Below are 17,497 nucleotides of genomic sequence, written 5' to 3'. Positions count from 1 at the left end.
AAGACCACCATACCTCACACAGGAAAAATGACTCACTTGGCCTTGTCAATGAATGTCTTGGCTTTTTCTGTGTCTTCTTTGTCTTTAGTGAAGGACACCAGATAGTGTTTATATTTGATGTTCCTCTCACTAAGAAAGCAAATTATTAAGGTAATTCATACAGAGGTAAGCAAGGATTGGTATCACTACTTAAACATTTACATGTAAGTTAACAAACAGTACTGACACATAAACCTACTTTCCACAGGAGAATCTCCCATTGAGTGTAATTTGGACCAAGGTATAATTTGTTTCTAGCAAAGCCATTCTTTATTTAAGAAAACTCATTTGAGGTGTTATCTTAAAGTGGCATTCGGATATTTGACTGTTGTAAGCTGGTCCATGTGGAGATGACGCAGGTGAAGCAGAGCTCAGTCTTCTCCAAAGGGCCCAGGTGTGTCAGACACAGGGTTTCAGCACCTGCGGCAGGTGTGTCAGACACAGGCCTTTCAGCACCTGCGCCAGGTGTGTCAGATACAGGGTTTCAGCACCTGCGCCAGGTGTGTCAGACACAGGCCTTTCAGCACCTGCGCCAGGTGTGTCAGATACAGGGTTTCAGCACCTGCGCCAGGTGTGTCAGACACAGGCCTTTCAGCATCTGCACCAGGTGTCAGACGCAGGTCTTTCAGCACCTGCGCCAGGTGTGTCAGATACAGGGTTTCAGCACCTGCGGCAGGTGTGTCAGACACAGGGTTTCAGCACCTGCACCAGGTGTACCACACTCTCCTACATGGTACTATGATGGTTTTGAAAAGTCAGAGGTTAAAAGGTCAGTTACACAGTAAATCTTCAGATATGTGAGGCTGAATCAGAAGGCAATCATGTAAAATTAGAAAAAGGAAGGATGAGATCTTAAGAAGTGAAGACGTCTCATCTTAATAAGCAATCATGATACTTATAGATTTAAAAACCAACAAATGACAACCAAATTCTCTTAGCCCACTCATAGGAAATGTTTATTTTTGTGGACTTTTGTTTATGACCTGGAATAATCAGGTCACATAATTTACTGGGTTGGGGGAGTTGTAGTGTCTGGCCTTCTGCCTAGCAAAGTTCTCTGTCGGCATTGACTTCCCTGCAGACCTCAACATCAGACCATCCACCTACCTGAAAGACATTACCACACAGGAAACTGCCTTCACCACACAGGAAGGGGCTAGCTGACTGCACAAAGCTATGCAGAGCCAACTGAGAGTAGCTCCAAATAATTTTGATTATTTGATGATTATTTGATCTTTTGATTGTTGAGAAACCGGTGCTGAACGATGTCAGAGGTTTGAGATGTGATAGCACCGACTGCAGTTTTTCATGACAGATATACCAGCATGTGCATCATGATGGGAGAGAAAGAAGAGGTTCAAAGCAGAGAAGCCTCCTCTACAGCCTGTTTGGGACCTGCTCACCTAAATAGCTCAATGATATCATCTGTCTCCTTCAACTCCTCCGAGAACATGAGAGGCTCAAACAGTAAAGTGAGCCATACCACAGGTCTTTCACTTGTTGAATAATCACAGAACCAAACGCATATTAATTAGTCATTTATAACATACTGACCTAGATGGGTTACCTGGCAAAATATTTGCAAAAGGCCATCATCAGTTAAGCCATACAGAGACACCTAATGGCAGAAAAGTAGCATTGCAAGTGGTTTCCCACTTGCTTTTCTTATAGAGCAGGTCAGCATAGACGTAGTCTTGCAGCCAGTCCTGATGAAAGGAGTAGAATCACATCGGCTCACAGTAGCACAGGTGGTGAATGTGACACAATTCCTGCCTCGCTGCTATTCGCTCCAATGTTCTCTGAGCTTGCTCTCACACACACAGACACACATTCTTTATTGTCTTCTGAAAAGCTATTTATTGGACCAAGTAAGCGTACTAAAGTCTGAAAGATTACTCACCGCACACACATTCAGTGTAACTGGCTTTAATGAAATATAATGAAATGAGGTGTATGTTTATATATGTTGGAGAGTTTCTGACTCCGGATGGAGAAGATCTCGGTGAGATTATACTCCCCAGTACCTTACAGTTTACTCAGTCCCTCGTTTGGTTTTCTACACCCGTCATTACTTTCAACTGCTCCTCATGCCTAGCTTTAAGTTAATGTATTTAAAACCCATCTTATTCCTTGTGTCTTGGCTGTTCATTGTATGTTTATGAAAACCCGTATTTATATGCAAGTCTGTAAGTGTATATCAAAGCACGTTTGTTTTTCTCTTATCCACATATGTTACTTCTGAGCCCTTGTTATGTATTCTCTGACTCTCCATGTTGGCTCTATGACCCTGGACTAGTCTGACGACTTTAATGACTCTGGATTTGCCTGTCATACACCTCACTCTTCTCCACACATACGTCCCCCTCCTTACCACTCAAAATTCACAGAATGAACAGCCGACACAGGCCACAAGACAGGGTTTAAATACATGAACTAATGCACACTAAACAAGACACAGGTGCAAATCATGAACAGTAAATACCAAAACAAGGACTGGAACGGGACTGGAGAAAGTGAAACAACATGAGACAAGGAGACCATTACAACATGGACAATAGCTATTAAAGCATTATGCCATACACCCGTTCTGGCTGTGCCTGACTTCCCGCGTCCCTTTGTATTGGAGGTTGATGCCAGTGGCGTAGGTACTGCTGCCGTCCTCATACAGGAGGATACCCAAGGCTTAGAACACCCTGGTTGTTATTTCTCAAAGAAATTTGTAAAACTAAATTAAATAAATTATAAAAAATTAACATACAGCACCATAGAAAAAGAGGCACTTGCTCTTTTGTTAGTGCTGCAGCATTCTGAAGTTTATACTGGAGGCAGTTCTCGGCCAGTTACGGCATATACTGACCATGATCCCTTGGTCTTTCTTAGCCGTATGGCAAACACCAACCAGCGTCTTATGAGCTGGTCCCTCATTGTACAGGGGTTCAACCTGAATATCCTACACAAAAAGGGAAGTAAGAATATGGTAGCAGATACCCTGTCCCAGGCTTAGCTTTATTTCCTAACGTAGAACTTCTGGGGAGAAGTCCACACTTAAGGGCGGGGGTGTTTTGTCCGCCTGTATGTCTGCATTCTGTGTTCCAGGTTTTGCCTCTGCCTCTCCGGTAACCCCCATCCCGATCCACAGCAGGTTTTCTGGTGAGCAGAGGACAATATAAAAGGAAGAGGCAAAGGACTCAGCAGAGAAGAGTTTGTTGTTGTTGGTTTTGTGTCTGGTTACATTCACACGCAGCTCTAGCATCAAATCACTTTTAGTTTCTGAGAGGATCACTTATAAAACATTTAAATTCTGTAATCATTTATGGCTGAGTTCCTCTCAGAGTAGATTCTAATTCTGCAGCACTATGGGACCATAATGGAAATAAGTCTTTGGGCCTTTTTGTGTTGTCCCAGTCCATTTCTACTTTTATAAAAGACACTGCATCTTATGAAGTGTGGGAGTGCTGTTTTATTTGTTTTATGTGAACTGTTCTATAACAGTCAACATGTTATACAGTGCAGTAGATATGCTATTCAAAACAAGACCGACAGTGCTGTTACTACGGCATGTGATTAAACTCTGAGGAAAATTATGGTTTCTATTCCTGTAACATCTGTGATTCAGCATTTCAGTAATATTAAGGATTTCAGTAGAATTCAGTACACCAGAAGAGCTTGTCATTCACATTTTGGACCAATTCATGTCTAGTTGTTGTTAAGATGCATAAAAGTTTATTTCAATTCTCTTTCTTTGTGCATAACACCTGAACAAACAAACACAAAAACAGAAAAACACCTCAAAACCCAAAATAATTAGGGAAAAACACAAAAATGAGATTCACTTATATATAAACATACATTTGCTTTCTCAAAAACTGAAATACCATCAAGTCACTGGAAAAGGGATCAAAGACTCATACAGACTATGAAAGAAAGAAGGGAAGAGAATGTGCAAAAAAGAGAAAACACACAAGCAGACAAAGTGGAGAAACCCTGTTGTGGTATAGAGCAGTGAGTCATCTCAAGGATGTACATTAATGTTTTGTCAACCCCAGTCTCTCAGGGTTCAGGAGACCCACCTGTACGGGACATGCTCCATGCCCAGCAAACGTTTGGATGCAATCGTGCTTTTTTGGTCTTTGCGCTTGTCTGACAAGTAAATGACCTCTTTTATACCTGTAGGGAAAAAGAATGTTGAGAGTTAGAGATGTAGAGAGACATACACATACACGCACACCTCTGACAGACACAGTGCTAAGGTAGGAAGGGGTGGCATATAAATGCCTCCCCCCAACACATACTCATGTATTTGCTGCTGTGTCCAAAATATTTACATGTACCAAAAGCATGGTTGTGTTAATCTAGTTCAAGTCAGGTGATGGTATTTTTATACTGGGCTCGACCTGAGTGGGCTCATTTCAGTGAATCAAGAGTCAGGAATCCAGGGGTTTGGTGCAGGTGTGAGGGTGAACCCAGGGGCTCGGTGCAGGTGTGAGGATTAACCCAGGGGCTCCGTGCAGGTTTGAGGATTAACCCTGGGGCTCGCTGCAGGTGTGAGGATTAACCCTGGGGCTCAGTGCAGGTGTGAGGATTAACCCAGGGGCTCCGTGCAGGTCTGAGGATTAACCCTGGGACTCGGTGCAGGTGTGAGGATTAACCCAGGGGCTCGCTGCAGGTGTGAGGATTAACCCTGGGGCTCAGTGCAGGTGTGAGGATTAACCCAGGGGCTCGGTGCAGGTGTGAGGATTAACCCTGGGACTCGGTGCAGGTGTGAGGATTAACCCAGGGGCTCAGTGCAGGTGTGAGGGTGAACCCTGGGGCTCGCTGCAGGTGTGAGGATTAACCCAGGGGCTCGGTGCAGGTGTGAGGATTAACCCAGGGGCTCTGTGCAGGTGTGAGGATTAACCCAGGGGCTCGGTGCAGGTGTGAGGATTAACCCAGGGGCTCTGTGCAGGTGTGAGGATTAACCCAGGGGCTCGGTGCAGGTGTGAGGATTAACCCAGGGGCTCGCTGCAGGTGTGAGGGTGAACCCAGGGGCTCGCTGCAGGTGTGAGGATTAACCCTGGGACTCGGTGCAGGTGTGAGGATTAACCCAGGGGCTCCGTGCAGGTGTGAGGGTGAACCCAGGGGCTCGGTGCAGGTGTGAGGATTAACCCAGGGGCTCAGTGCAGGTGTGAGGGTGAACCCTGGGGCTCGCTGCAGGTGTGAGGATTAACCCTGGGGCTCAGTGCAGGTGTGAGGATTAACCCAGGGGCTCCGTGCAGGTCTGAGGATTAACCCTGGGGCTCGCTGCAGGTGTGAGGGTGACCCCAGGGGCTCGCTGCAGGTGTGAGGGTGAACCCTGGGGCTCTGTGCAGGTGTGAGGATTAACCCTGGGGCTCGCTGCAGGTGTGAGGATTAACCCAGGGGCTCGGTGCAGGTGTGAGGATTAACCCAGGGGCTTGCTGCAGGTGTGAGGATTAACCCAGGGGCTCTGTGCAGGTGTGAGGATTAACCCTGGGGCTCGGTGCAGGTGTGAGGATTAACCCTGGGACTCGGTGCAGGTGTGAGGATTAACCCAGGGGCTTGCTGCAGGTGTGAGGATTAACCCAGGGGCTCTGTGCAGGTGTGAGGATTAACCCTGGGGCTCGGTGCAGGTGTGAGGATTAACCCTGGGACTCGGTGCAGGTGTGAGGATTAACCCAGGGGCTCTGTGCAGGTGTGAGGATTAACCCAGGGGCTCGGTGCAGGTGTGAGGATTAACCCTGGGGCTCGGTGCAGGTGTGAGGATTAACCCAGGGGCTCTGTGCAGGTGTGAGGATTAACCCAGGGGCTCGGTGCAGGTGTGAGGATTAACCCAGGGGCTCGCTGCAGGTGTGAGGGTGAACCCAGGGGCTCGCTGCAGGTGTGAGGATTAACCCTGGGACTCGGTGCAGGTGTGAGGATTAACCCAGGGGCTCCGTGCAGGTCTAAGGGTGAACCCAGGGGCTCCGTGCAGGTGTGAGGATTAACCCAGGGGCTCAGTGCAGGTGTGAGGGTGAACCCTGGGGCTCGCTGCAGGTGTGAGGATTAACCCTGGGGCTCAGTGCAGGTGTGAGGATTAACCCAGGGGCTCCGTGCAGGTCTGAGGATTAACCCTGGGGCTTGCTGCAGGTGTGAGGGTGACCCCAGGGGCTCGCTGCAGGTGTGAGGGTGAACCCTGGGGCTCTGTGCAGGTGTGAGGATTAACCCTGGGGCTCGCTGCAGGTGTGAGGGTGAACCCAGGGGCTCGCTGCAGGTGTGAGGGTGAACCCTGGGGCTCTGTGCAGGTGTGAGGGTGAACCCTGGGGCTCTGTGCAGGTGTGAGGGTGAACCCAGGGGCTCGCTGCAGGTGTGAGGGTGAACCCTGGGGCTCTGTGCAGGTGTGAGGGTGAACCCTGGGGCTCTGTGCAGGTGTGAGGGTGAACCCTGGGGCTCTGTGCAGGTGTGAGGGTGAACCCAGGGGCTCGCTGCAGGTGTGAGGGTGAACCCTGGGGCTCTGTGCAGGTGTGAGGATTAACCCAGGGGCTCGGTGCAGGTGTGAGGATTAACCCAGGGGCTTGCTGCAGGTGTGAGGATTAACCCAGGGGCTCGGTGCAGGTGTGAGGATTAACCCTGGGGCTCGTTGCAGGTGTGAGGGTGAACCCAGGGGCTCGCTGCAGGTGTGAGGGTGAACCCTGGGGCTCTGTGCAGGTGTGCACTCACCTGTCTGGATGATGAGCTTGGCACACTCGTTACATGGGAAGAGAGTCACATACATAGAGCAGTCCTTCACACTCCTGGGGCTGCTGTTCAAGATTGCGTTCAACTCCGCGTGGCACACTGTGCAACAGAGAGTAGCACGATAACTTTGAACAAATGTATTACATTCCAAAGAATGTAACCTAGTATGCACACACACATACAGGCACACATTTGGCTGCATTCTTTTCCCTTTTGATGTTTAAAGTTAATATAAGTAGGTTGGAATCACTACAAAAAACTTTAGTGTCCCGTATCCTGCAGGTAATGTTTCAGGACAGGACAGGCTTGGTTTTCTGTTTGTTTTTTGCTGTTTAATGAAAGTTATTTTGTTTTGTAGACTCTGCAAGCTCTTGGTTGGCTGCATTTAGCTGACTAGATTGGCTCTTCAGTTGGGTGTTTTATTCCTAGTTTACTAACTCTTAACTTTGATGTTCACATTCATATTTAATGAATTTAAACATTTGGCAAATGCCCTTGTCCAGAGCAACTTACAGAAGTGCTTTGGAGTGTCTATCATTTCTTTCTTGTATTGTTCTTTTTTATTTTCTTAATAAACTTTTTATCTTTGGAAAACTTTCCAAAGTTTATAGCTATATATGGCCTTATAGTGACAGATTGTGATTTATATTGCAGTGTTTGTGTGTGTGTGTATGTGCTGTGCAGTGTGCACTTGCGCACTACAAAGTACTTTGTAATGATGAACTGTAAGCCTTGAATAGTATCTGTATTTGGTTCAAGAAAGGGCTAATGAGAGAAACCATTTAACATTGCTCTGCCAACTTTTATTGTGTCATACATCCTAATATTTGCCTAATAGTATGATCTCATCATTGAAGTGATATCTGAAAGCAGGTAGTTACACACATGTACTATGTCTGATATATGGTGCTTTCTGTAACTATTGGCCACCCTCCTAGCGTCCCTATTTTAATATTTCCCTGTTGTGCCTTTGTTTTCCTATACTTCCTTGTATAATTCCTTGGTTTCGTTTTCTCCGCTCCTCGTCTGTTCCTCAGTTCCAGTCCGTGTTTTGGTTCTCTTGATTGTTCTAGTTATTTAAGCACTGGGGTTTGTCTTCTAGTTTGAAAGTTGTTTTGGTAAGCGATGTTCCTTCCGTCCGGTTTACATTATGCTCGTTGTACTGTTGTCGCCATTGTTTTTCCGTTTTTCCATGTATTATTTACCCTCAGTGTTTCCCCCTTGCCTCTGTTTATTTTGCCCTTCGTGTTTGTATTTCCCTCGTTAATAAATGCCTCTGGCATTTGCGTTCTGCCTCTTGCCTCGTTCCTGCTAGAATTGTAATGCTTCCTCAATGGTTATATAAATTATTTACAGCTTTTGGAGTTTGATGCGATGTACTTCAATACATAATCATAAATTTGATAGGTTTAGTATGTGAAAACAAACTTTGTAACTTAAACTGAACATATATCCAAATAGATGCCTGTGCTGGTAACTCACCGTATAGATATTTGGTCTTCAGTTGATCTGGTTCATCACATTTTCGAGCCCAGGGAAAAGCACCGTCACAGTAGCCACAACAATCTTATTCTCATTATTCTTCTGATCCACAATACAGGCCCCAACCTATAAAGCAGAGTTTATATTAAATCATCTTAAGCACAAAATTGAGAGAAACAAATGAGGTGATAATGTGATAATGAAACCATTGAAATATCTGAGCAAACCAAATGTATCAGAAGTGAGGAGCAACTGTCAGCAATACATCCATTATTGGTCTCTCATGATTGGTGTGATTTTGACCAAAGGGCAGGTGTTAGTGGGATATAGAGGCTACATGTATTTGTATATGTGGTAAATGCTAAATACTTTCATCCACACAATGGTAACAGCACCTGAAGGCAAAATTAACATATCAACAAAACACTGACCCTCTCAAGAAAATAAAAAACTATGAAAGATTATTGCCCACATACATGTTTGCTGAGAATACTTTAAATTCTCGGAGCAACCTACATAAGACGTCTAATGGCCAATTCTACTGGGACACCCGATCATTCCTATAGGTTTTGATTTATAGTAAGTTTAGTAGTAGTGTATAATATATATATATAATCTTTTCTTGTTTTGTCTTATGAAATTTAGGAGAAAACCAGCTAACATGCCTGAAAATGTGTTGGACTGAACTGCACTAATAGCAGGTTTCTGTGATTGAATCCAACAGTCACAAATTAGTACATGCAGAAGTACAGTTAGTTGAGATCAGCTAAACAGAGACACACAGATAAATAGGTTGACGTTGTGGGAGACCGGTGAAAGACGAGTGAGCTTTCATACCTGTGTGTTTGGATCTTTGCTCCTCTGGGCGCTCAGCAAAGCAACACCCATGAAGTAAACTTCATGCTGTAGGATGTCTTCTGCTCTTCTTCCCTGGTAACTGCTGTAGTTACCATAGTGGGAGGGGCAAGGCAGGTTTATTTGTACAGCACTTTTCATACACATTTGCTATTCAACGTGCTTCACATAAGACAGAAGAATAATATGGCGTATTATATCCCAAGATCTATCACCTCTGGAAAGTTTTTGCCAACAATAAAATTAAAGGAGAAAAAAAAAGCATACAGATACAATTTAGGGTAGGAGCAGAGAGGAAGAGTACAGACACTCTTAATTATAGTCAGTACATGGAAGAGGAACGGTAAGGAACAGAAAGACATAAGTAGAGTTAAACAGAGTTAAACAGACTGCTATATCAAAAAGCAACAGGAAAACAGCCAATTTGGAGTCTTTACTTGGTTTTAATTTGGACTTTCTTTAACTGTGGTTATATTATAACTGAAACATAAACCATGCTTTGTGCAAATTATTTCAGCTGTGATCATCAAAAAAACAAAAAACAAAATGAACAAGGATTACTGAGAACAGGTAGAGATTCATTGTTATGCAGTGTGAAATCTTGACCAACAAAGATCAGTACAGTACAAAATGAGATTCACTTATATTCAAGTTTCAAGTTTGGTTTATTCGTCACATACATAGTCATACACAGTATAACTCGCAGTGAAATGGTGGACAGAACTACTACTTAGACAGAACAGTAAGCTTCCTGTAAGCTTCCTGTAAGCTTCCTGTTCAGCTTACTGTTCTGTCTAAGAAATTGTAATGTGGCAGTAACCTATATGATAACAGCTCCTTATCCTTTGGACATGTACAAACTGCATTCAGAACTGCCAGGTTAGTACCAATCCTTAAAAAGGTCACACTCAACGGCTCCAACATAACCAATTACAGACCAGTATCTCTTCTCTCTTTCCTCTCAAAAGCTACATTTACATTATCTGACACTTTTATCCAAAGCATCTTACAATTATGAGTGCAACTTGAGGGTTAAGGGTCTTGCTCAGGGGCCCAACAGTGGCAACTTGGCAGTAAACCAGCAACCTCCCAATTACAAGTCAAGTACTCTAACCACTGAGCTCCCACTGCTCTAGAGTTCATTTGAACAAGAAGTTTACAATCAATTATCTCTTTTTCTCACCCAGAACCAGCTCCACAATCCCAATCAGTCTGGATATAAACCAGTAAATTAAACAGAAACAGCCCTAATAGCAGTGACAGAGAAACTTTATGCTGCCAAAGCTGCCAAACTATCTACTGTCTTGATTCTAGACCTTTCTGCAGCCTTTTCGTAGCCACAGTAAAACACCACTTCCTCCTATCTGTTCCCGCCACTTTGCACTTCTAGCCATCAGCAGTGATCCCTGTATTTCTACAATATCCTAGTTCATTGGTCTGTTGGACTCTAACCTACTGTACTGCACTAGGATGTATTCTATGAGTAAATGACAAAGCACTTTAGTAAGAAGGTCTGGATAAGATCGTCTGCCAAAGGCTGTAAATGCAGTAATTGGGGGAGGGGTTGCCACCAGACCAGTGAGAGGCCCCAGAAGGCTGACAAACTTTAAGCTACAGCAGTGGCAATGTGCGAAGTTTGCAGTATGACAGTATGAGACCTGAATACCCTAAGGGCACGCCACTCGAATCCCCTCAACACAAGTAGCATGTATGATTGTTTAATATTGACAACAAATTTTCAGCTACAAAAGCCAGTAAACAAAAATGAAGAGGAGTTCTACCTCTGGTAATCAAAAGAGAAAGAATAAAATAGAGGCAGAGGAGAAAATAACCCATGACAGTGGTGAGTGGAGCAGATAAATATAATGCTAAATAACTACGCGCTGCTAGTCTAGCCCGTGGGGAAGATACACTTGATAACATAGTTAGCAGAGCATCCTAGTGTGTCCAGCTCGGCTGGCCAAGACGTGAGTCAGAGTCAGGACAAACTAGCCTAGCAGGATGACAGAACCAGTCATCTTGTTCTTGGGTTTGCTACTGAAAAAAAACATGGTGTATGCAATTTCTACAGAAATGTTGTACCTGTCGTTTTATAAGACACAAGTAATGCAATGATTTGGAAGTGGAAATCAGCTAACTTTCACATTAGTTTTTCTGTAGCTAACTGATGAAAGCTACATGTCTAGCTATGAATGAAGTTATGAAATTTAGATGCAAGGACATTTGGAAGTGTATTCTAAATTACCAACGTTTATTGGTATACATTATTGTTGGATATGTGCAGTGTGGTCTGTTTTTTATTGTATTTTCCATTGCTGTAGTACTCATATTTTTGAATCACAAGTTTTTAAAATGTTATTGTTAAGTTTTGAAATAATAAGTTTACATTTCACTTTTTTTTGGTGTCATTATTTATTACAATGGTGAAGAATGCTTGCTGGAGGGGACCCTTTACTCGCCACTGCACACGTGATGAAACTTTGATCTGATCAGAGTGGGCTTTCTCTCACGCCTGGCCCACAGACAGGAACCAGGACTCCACTGGTGCCACGTGCCAAGCAACTAAACCATAAAATGGCCTAGCTGATTGCTGGCCAGGATTTGTGACACTTCCTCCTATTCTTAGGTGTCAGAAAACTACAAATTGGAATGCAGGAACCTGTTACCAGCCTGAATATACTTCAAGGAGCTGTGATCATAAATTCCATCGGACTCAAAAACTTTCCAGGATAACCCAATTTTCCTTATTCCTCGGAGATATGGTTTTCATCACAGCTCCACAAACTAAAAATTAAACTACTATGATGTCAAATGGTCATCAGCCAATAATGTATGGCTATCATAATATAATTTCATGTTGTGATTATCTGCTTAAATTTGATGATTGTCCATGGTTTCTTTATTCTCTTCATTACTTGTTTCTTATTAATTTGCATTATTCTAATCAAGTCACTTGTATGTTGCTTACCTTGTTTATTGTAAACAAAATAACCACTCCTATTTATGCTTTCTAGAAATCTTACATGACCAAATAAGACAAATTATTAGTTATAAGTAAAATTATTATGCATTATGCGGATGCATTCCCTGAGAAGAGCGAGATTTATTAGGGGCAAATCCAAAATCAGAGTAGTAAGAATGGTCCAGGGTCAAATTACCAACACAAAGAGTTCTGGGATACACAAAAATCCAATGGCTTGGATAACAACTACGAAAAGCAAACATGTCAGAGGCCTGGATTAACAATGACCAGCCGCAAGACTGAGCAAACAGAAGTTATATATATATACACAAGAACAAACACAGGGTATATATACACAATTACAAACACAGGGCATATATACAAAAGAACAAACACAGGGTATATATACACAATTACAAACACAGGGCATATATACACAACAACAAACAGGGCATATATACACAAGAACAAAAACAGGGCATATATACACAAGAACAAAAACAGGGCATATATACACAAGAACAAACACAGGGTATATATACACAAGAACAAACACAGGGCATATATACACAACAACAAACAAAGGGCATATATACACAACACAAAACACACAGTCATACACATAACAATTTAAAACAGCTACACATAGTCATAAAATACTGTGTTTAGTAAAATGCCTGTATGACTGTCTGTTGCCATGTGAAAACAGAAATACTAAATATTTTTTTAAAAAAGAATACAAAGAATAAGATATAAAATGGGGAAGAATATGAAAACAAAAAGACCCCTGAATAACTATAATAAAATCACTGCGTTTAAATTCCTATCAATAAAGTATTTTAGCGTTTCTAAAATGTTATGCAATAAAAAGTATGTCCACGTAACGTCTCCCTTGTATGCCATGTTATAAACATGTATTGCATATAAACTGCGATATTTACGCGCAGCGATGGTGTTCTTCAACAATTCACGCTATTCCCGCCCTAACGTTTTGCGCGGGAGTTTAGTTGAGTCCACACAGTTTTTCGCGGGAGTTTAGCTGCGTCCGTTCTGGTCGGTAAATGTTGGGCGGCGTGTTGGAGAAGCCCTTCGGAGAGAGCTGAGAGGGTGTTTCAGTAGGGAAGAAGTACTTTGTACCGATCTAGGATGAGCCGAGCAGAAGGCCGAGGGATGAGCCCGTGTAACTGGTAAGACTACACATTGCTCATGAAATATACGCGTGGCGTCCTGACCGGCACGCCACTGGGGAAGAAGACTGCTGAGAATGTGGGAGATGGACCTCATGGTAGTTTGTGAAACTCTCCCTGACTGCGAAGTATTGTTTTCCAGTGACTTAAGATGTCAGATTTCCAGTGATTGATTGCAGTATGGTTTTAATTATTTGTTGTGATCACTGTGAAACGTTTCTGTTCATACAAAATCTGGACTGTAGGTTAATAGGCTTATGAGTTCTAATACATTGCAGTAAAGTATAGTATTACTTATATTATTATGTGCCTTAGAGAAAGTCCGAGGAACGGCCTGTTTGAGTGTTCCGTAATTTTCTTTCTTTTACGTAGTTTTTTTTTTTTGCTGGTCAGTGTTCCTCTCACCTACACAAACACCCCCGACCCATCAAGGGCGTTCATTTGAAAGAAAAGTGTTTTAACGTTTTGGAATTGCATGTATTTCTGCATGAGTCAACTAAAATGTCGTTGTCATCCTAATTTATATCGTAAATTGGTTAAGAAGTAGGAGACTTTTTAGGATGCCGTATCTTTTATTGGTTTTCTGTCGCACTCTCACTAACGCCCTATTCTACCCTTCCTTTCTCACGCTTGTTTTCTCTCTGTCCTTCTTACTTTTCCTCTGTATGGAGAGGTGTGTGTCTCGTCTTGCTCTGACACGCTCGGGCCTGTGGACTACGAGGCGTTTCTGAGACCGTGTTATGCCAGCCTTCTCCTGTAAGCGCTGCACTTGTTTGATGCTCCCTGGTGATGGCCGCTTCCTCTTCAATATTGTGCCTACAGGACGAGGAAGAGGCAGGACTATCTGGATTGGCCTGAATATTTCATGAGTGTTGCCTTCCTGTCCGCTCAGAGGAGCAAGGATCCAAACTCGCAGGTATCAGGGATGACTGTTCGTTAAATCATTAGAGTGATAAGTTTAAACTCCTAAAGTTCATCTGGAACATCTAAGGTTGGTACAGACAGTAAATTTTCTAATCACATGTCTGAGTCTGGAGCAGCCTGATAAAGTAATTGTGGGCTCTATATTGGAAAATAATCTTATAATAAATGCACACCAAAATAAATGATTTGTTAGCAAGCACATTTGCGTGCTGTGACGTTTTGCAATATTTCAGCTTCTAAAAGCTTTGTGGAGAGAGATTGATGAAGCATGATGTATGTAACTGATGCCGATCTGGTGTAAACTGTTTGGTAGGTGGGTGCCTGTATAGTGAATCCGGAGAACAAGATTGTGGGTATCGGCTACAACGGGATGCCCAATGGCTGTGACGACGACCTTTTGCCCTGGTCTCGGTCTGCTGAGGACAGGCTGGACACAAAATACCCGTATGGTGAGTTTACCTGAGCTGGAGTGGCTACAAACCATCTACCTTCAACCACCTTCCACCTGCCCGAGAAACCCTCCTTCTTTATTTAGATTTTCTTTGATAATTTAGTATCTTTCCTGTTTGTTTTTAATTTTCTTTTTTCCTTCACCCATTGACATCTCTGGGAATTGGTGTATATATACATATAGTATATAATTAGTATATATACATATAGTATATAATTAGTATATATACAGATGGTATATAATTAGTATATATACAGATACATGTATCTTGAGAATGGCCTTGTTGTTAAGATATGATGCTATAATGTGGCTTCCTCAACTAGGAGAGGACCTGATGTCTCTATCATTAAGAAATGTTGAGACCTCTAAATTGCAAATTTACAAATGCATATTATACATATGCTTAGTATAAAAAAAGCTGTTTACAATCTACAAGTACATTCAGTGATACTAAAGTCCTTATGTCCCCAGTGTTGACCTGTTTATATATATTCATTTATATTATTGCCTTTTTAATGTTACAAAAGCAGGATAATGTAGGTTAGTGAAGTTGATTTATTGTTTCAATATGTCCTTATCTATATGATGATACATTGTCAGGGAAATGTAAGAATTGTATCAGACTGTATAAAGGCTGTATCCAGTTGTTTTAATCTCCCCACACAACCTAGACCGTGTGTGTGTGTGTGTGTGTGTGTGTGTGTGTGTGTGTGTGTGTGTGTGTGTGTGTGTGTGTGTGTGTGTGTGTGTGTGTGTGTGCGCGCGCGCGCGTGTGCTAAAATGTCCTGGACATTGGCCTTAATCAAAAAAATTCTAATCCATTGTAGTCCTAAATTAGCCCACCAGGGGGCAGCTGTGGGCACTATTAGTGGGGAAGGCTAGAATTTGAGCGAAGGCTCTAGATCAATTCTTATTTTTTTGTGATTGAATTCTAGTTCTGATTGCTGCTTGGTGTTGTTTTTCTTGGACAGTAATTAATGCCAAAGCATGAACAAAGCCACTGCCAGCATTTTCAGAAATGTGCAGAATCAATTTTTACCTTGTTTTCATTCGGGTATAATGAAGCTGGCCTGAGTCATTAGCCCTCACTAATTTATTCAGCTCATTTTCCTGTTTTTAGCCGGGTTGCCCCTCTAGGCACATTGGAGAGGCCCCACACCTGCCTGCGGTATGGACTGGGCAGCTTGTGGCCCACGGCTTCTCAATTACAGGCGCTGCTGTGGTTCAGGCTCAGAAATGTGCCGTACCTTCAGAGGGTAATTGTGTGCCTGACCTGCCGAGCCGGTCCTGCTGCCTGATCCACTCGCCAGATGTGTTTTCAGCAAGAGCTGGGCGATTATATCGTTATCCCAGTAGTGGCGTTGGCAATACTGGTTTAGGAAATGCTGTGATTTGTGTTGTGGATTTTTTTGTTTGTGTTTGTTTGTTTGTTTGTTTGTTTTTTGGTGTGTGTGCATGCTGTGAGCTTCCTGACCCGTATTAGACCCACCAAATGATTGTTCTGTTGGTATTTTGGTGAAATGTGATGCTCCTGTGGTCCAGCAAGTGTAAATATTTTGGTCAGGATATAATGGAGTGGCTCTTAACCATGTCACATTAAGAATTTTACTTTGTCTTAATGTATTGCAAACCACATCACAGTTGCAGTACGTAGCAATTCTCCATGTTGCTCTGCCTGTATTTCAAACTGCATGCAGTACATACACATACCAGCACTTATTTGGCATGACGTTCTTATTTAACTTTTTTTAATCGAACAGTCATCAATAAAAGGGGGACTTGAGACTGTAGATTGAATGAGTTTCTGATTACAGTCTGGCATAAATCCTGAAGGTGTAGTTGTCTCTTTTAGGGAGGCCTCACTGAATGGGCGGAGACCTTAGGCGAGGCCAGGCGACTAGTAAATGATGTTGTTCTAGTAGCCACTAGATGGCGCCAAGAAACCAGTTATAAAGTTGGAATGCTCGCGGCCTGTTTTAGAAAGTGGGGAAAAAACACCTGTAAGTTCTTTTTTTCATATATATATATATATAAAATAGTATTATGGCAAATAGCAAGGAAAATTGAAATGAGAATTTTGATATATTTATCAATTTGTACTAATTCTGATAAATTGTAAAAAGGTGATAATGGTGGTCGCCATGACGATGCAGATGAAGGCAGTTCAGATTTGACGAGTTGAGCCATCTCTGGTGTCCCAGGGAGCCATGACGTCTGCCACTCATCCTGCTCCTTCTCTGTCAAGCTGCTGAGCACTGATGTGTGCTTTCTCCCTGTAGAGTGTGTGTGTGAGAGAGAGAGAATTATTGATGTATCTCTTCCAATTCTTTCATTCTGCACACTCGTCTGTACTTTCTGCTGTTTCTTTGTCTGCTCTCTCGCTGTCTCTCTCTCTCGCTGTCTCTCTCTCTCGCTGTGTCTCTCTCTCGCTGTCTCTCTCTCTCTCTCTCTGGTTCTAGGGCTTTTGCTGTAGGAGTGTGTGGCTGAGATGGTGTGCTGCTCTCCAGCCACTGATGGGCCTCTTCGTTGTAGTAATTAACTTTGGGCGAGGGACTGATTAGCCCGGGACTTTGTGCCTGATGTGGTGGAGAGCAGACATCTGTTCAGACTCTCACACACTTCTCCTTCTGCGTGCGCCTCTCTTAGTCTTTTCTCCCCCCCCCCGTTAAGGCTGAGAAATTGTGGCGGCAGCTGATTTGTTTTGATTGTGACCGAGAGAGAGCCATTCTGTGGGTGGATACCACACGTGGGTGTGTGGGACTGAGGGAGGGAGAAATCTGCTCCTTTTTCCAGGCTGGTATTTATTGTTTAAATAAAACATGTTCTGCTCCTCTGTGTTGAACAGTGTGCCACGCAGAGCTCAACGCCATCATGAATAAGAACTCT

General features: G+C 43.1%; 1 protein-coding gene and 1 pseudogene across 2 annotated transcripts in view; one reads left to right on the top strand and one right to left on the bottom strand.

Annotated features, from left to right (window-relative positions):
- Positions 1 to 1,663: 1,663 nt before the first annotated feature.
- LOC118242243 (deoxycytidylate deaminase-like) lies at positions 1,664 to 9,234 on the bottom strand (annotated as a pseudogene). The gene is made up of 5 exons (XR_014126569.1): positions 9,070 to 9,234; positions 8,233 to 8,358; positions 6,733 to 6,849; positions 4,110 to 4,206; positions 1,664 to 3,186 (listed from the first exon to the last, which is right to left on the bottom strand). The product of XR_014126569.1 is annotated as a deoxycytidylate deaminase-like (transcript).
- Positions 9,235 to 13,054: 3,820 nt separating this feature from the next.
- The window catches only part of dctd (dCMP deaminase), a 13,237-nt gene continuing 8,794 nt past the window's right edge, over positions 13,055 to 17,497 (top strand). The window contains exons 1-4 of the mRNA XM_027017957.3: positions 13,055 to 13,236; positions 14,059 to 14,152; positions 14,474 to 14,609; positions 17,457 to 17,497. The exon at positions 17,457 to 17,497 is cut by the window's right edge and continues 76 nt beyond it. Of these exons, the coding sequence (XP_026873758.2) occupies positions 13,196 to 13,236; positions 14,059 to 14,152; positions 14,474 to 14,609; positions 17,457 to 17,497 (312 nt within the window). The 5' untranslated portion in view covers positions 13,055 to 13,195. The remainder of the gene's footprint in view (positions 13,237 to 14,058; positions 14,153 to 14,473; positions 14,610 to 17,456) is intronic.

This window comes from Electrophorus electricus, chromosome 12, assembly GCF_041902795.1.
Source record: "Electrophorus electricus isolate QZ-2024a chromosome 12, ASM4190279v1, whole genome shotgun sequence".
In the NCBI taxonomy this organism is placed as follows: Eukaryota; Metazoa; Chordata; class Actinopteri; order Gymnotiformes; family Gymnotidae; genus Electrophorus; species Electrophorus electricus.
The sequence above is the reverse complement of the archived record's forward strand: the minus strand, read 5'-3'. Positions and strand labels throughout refer to the sequence as shown.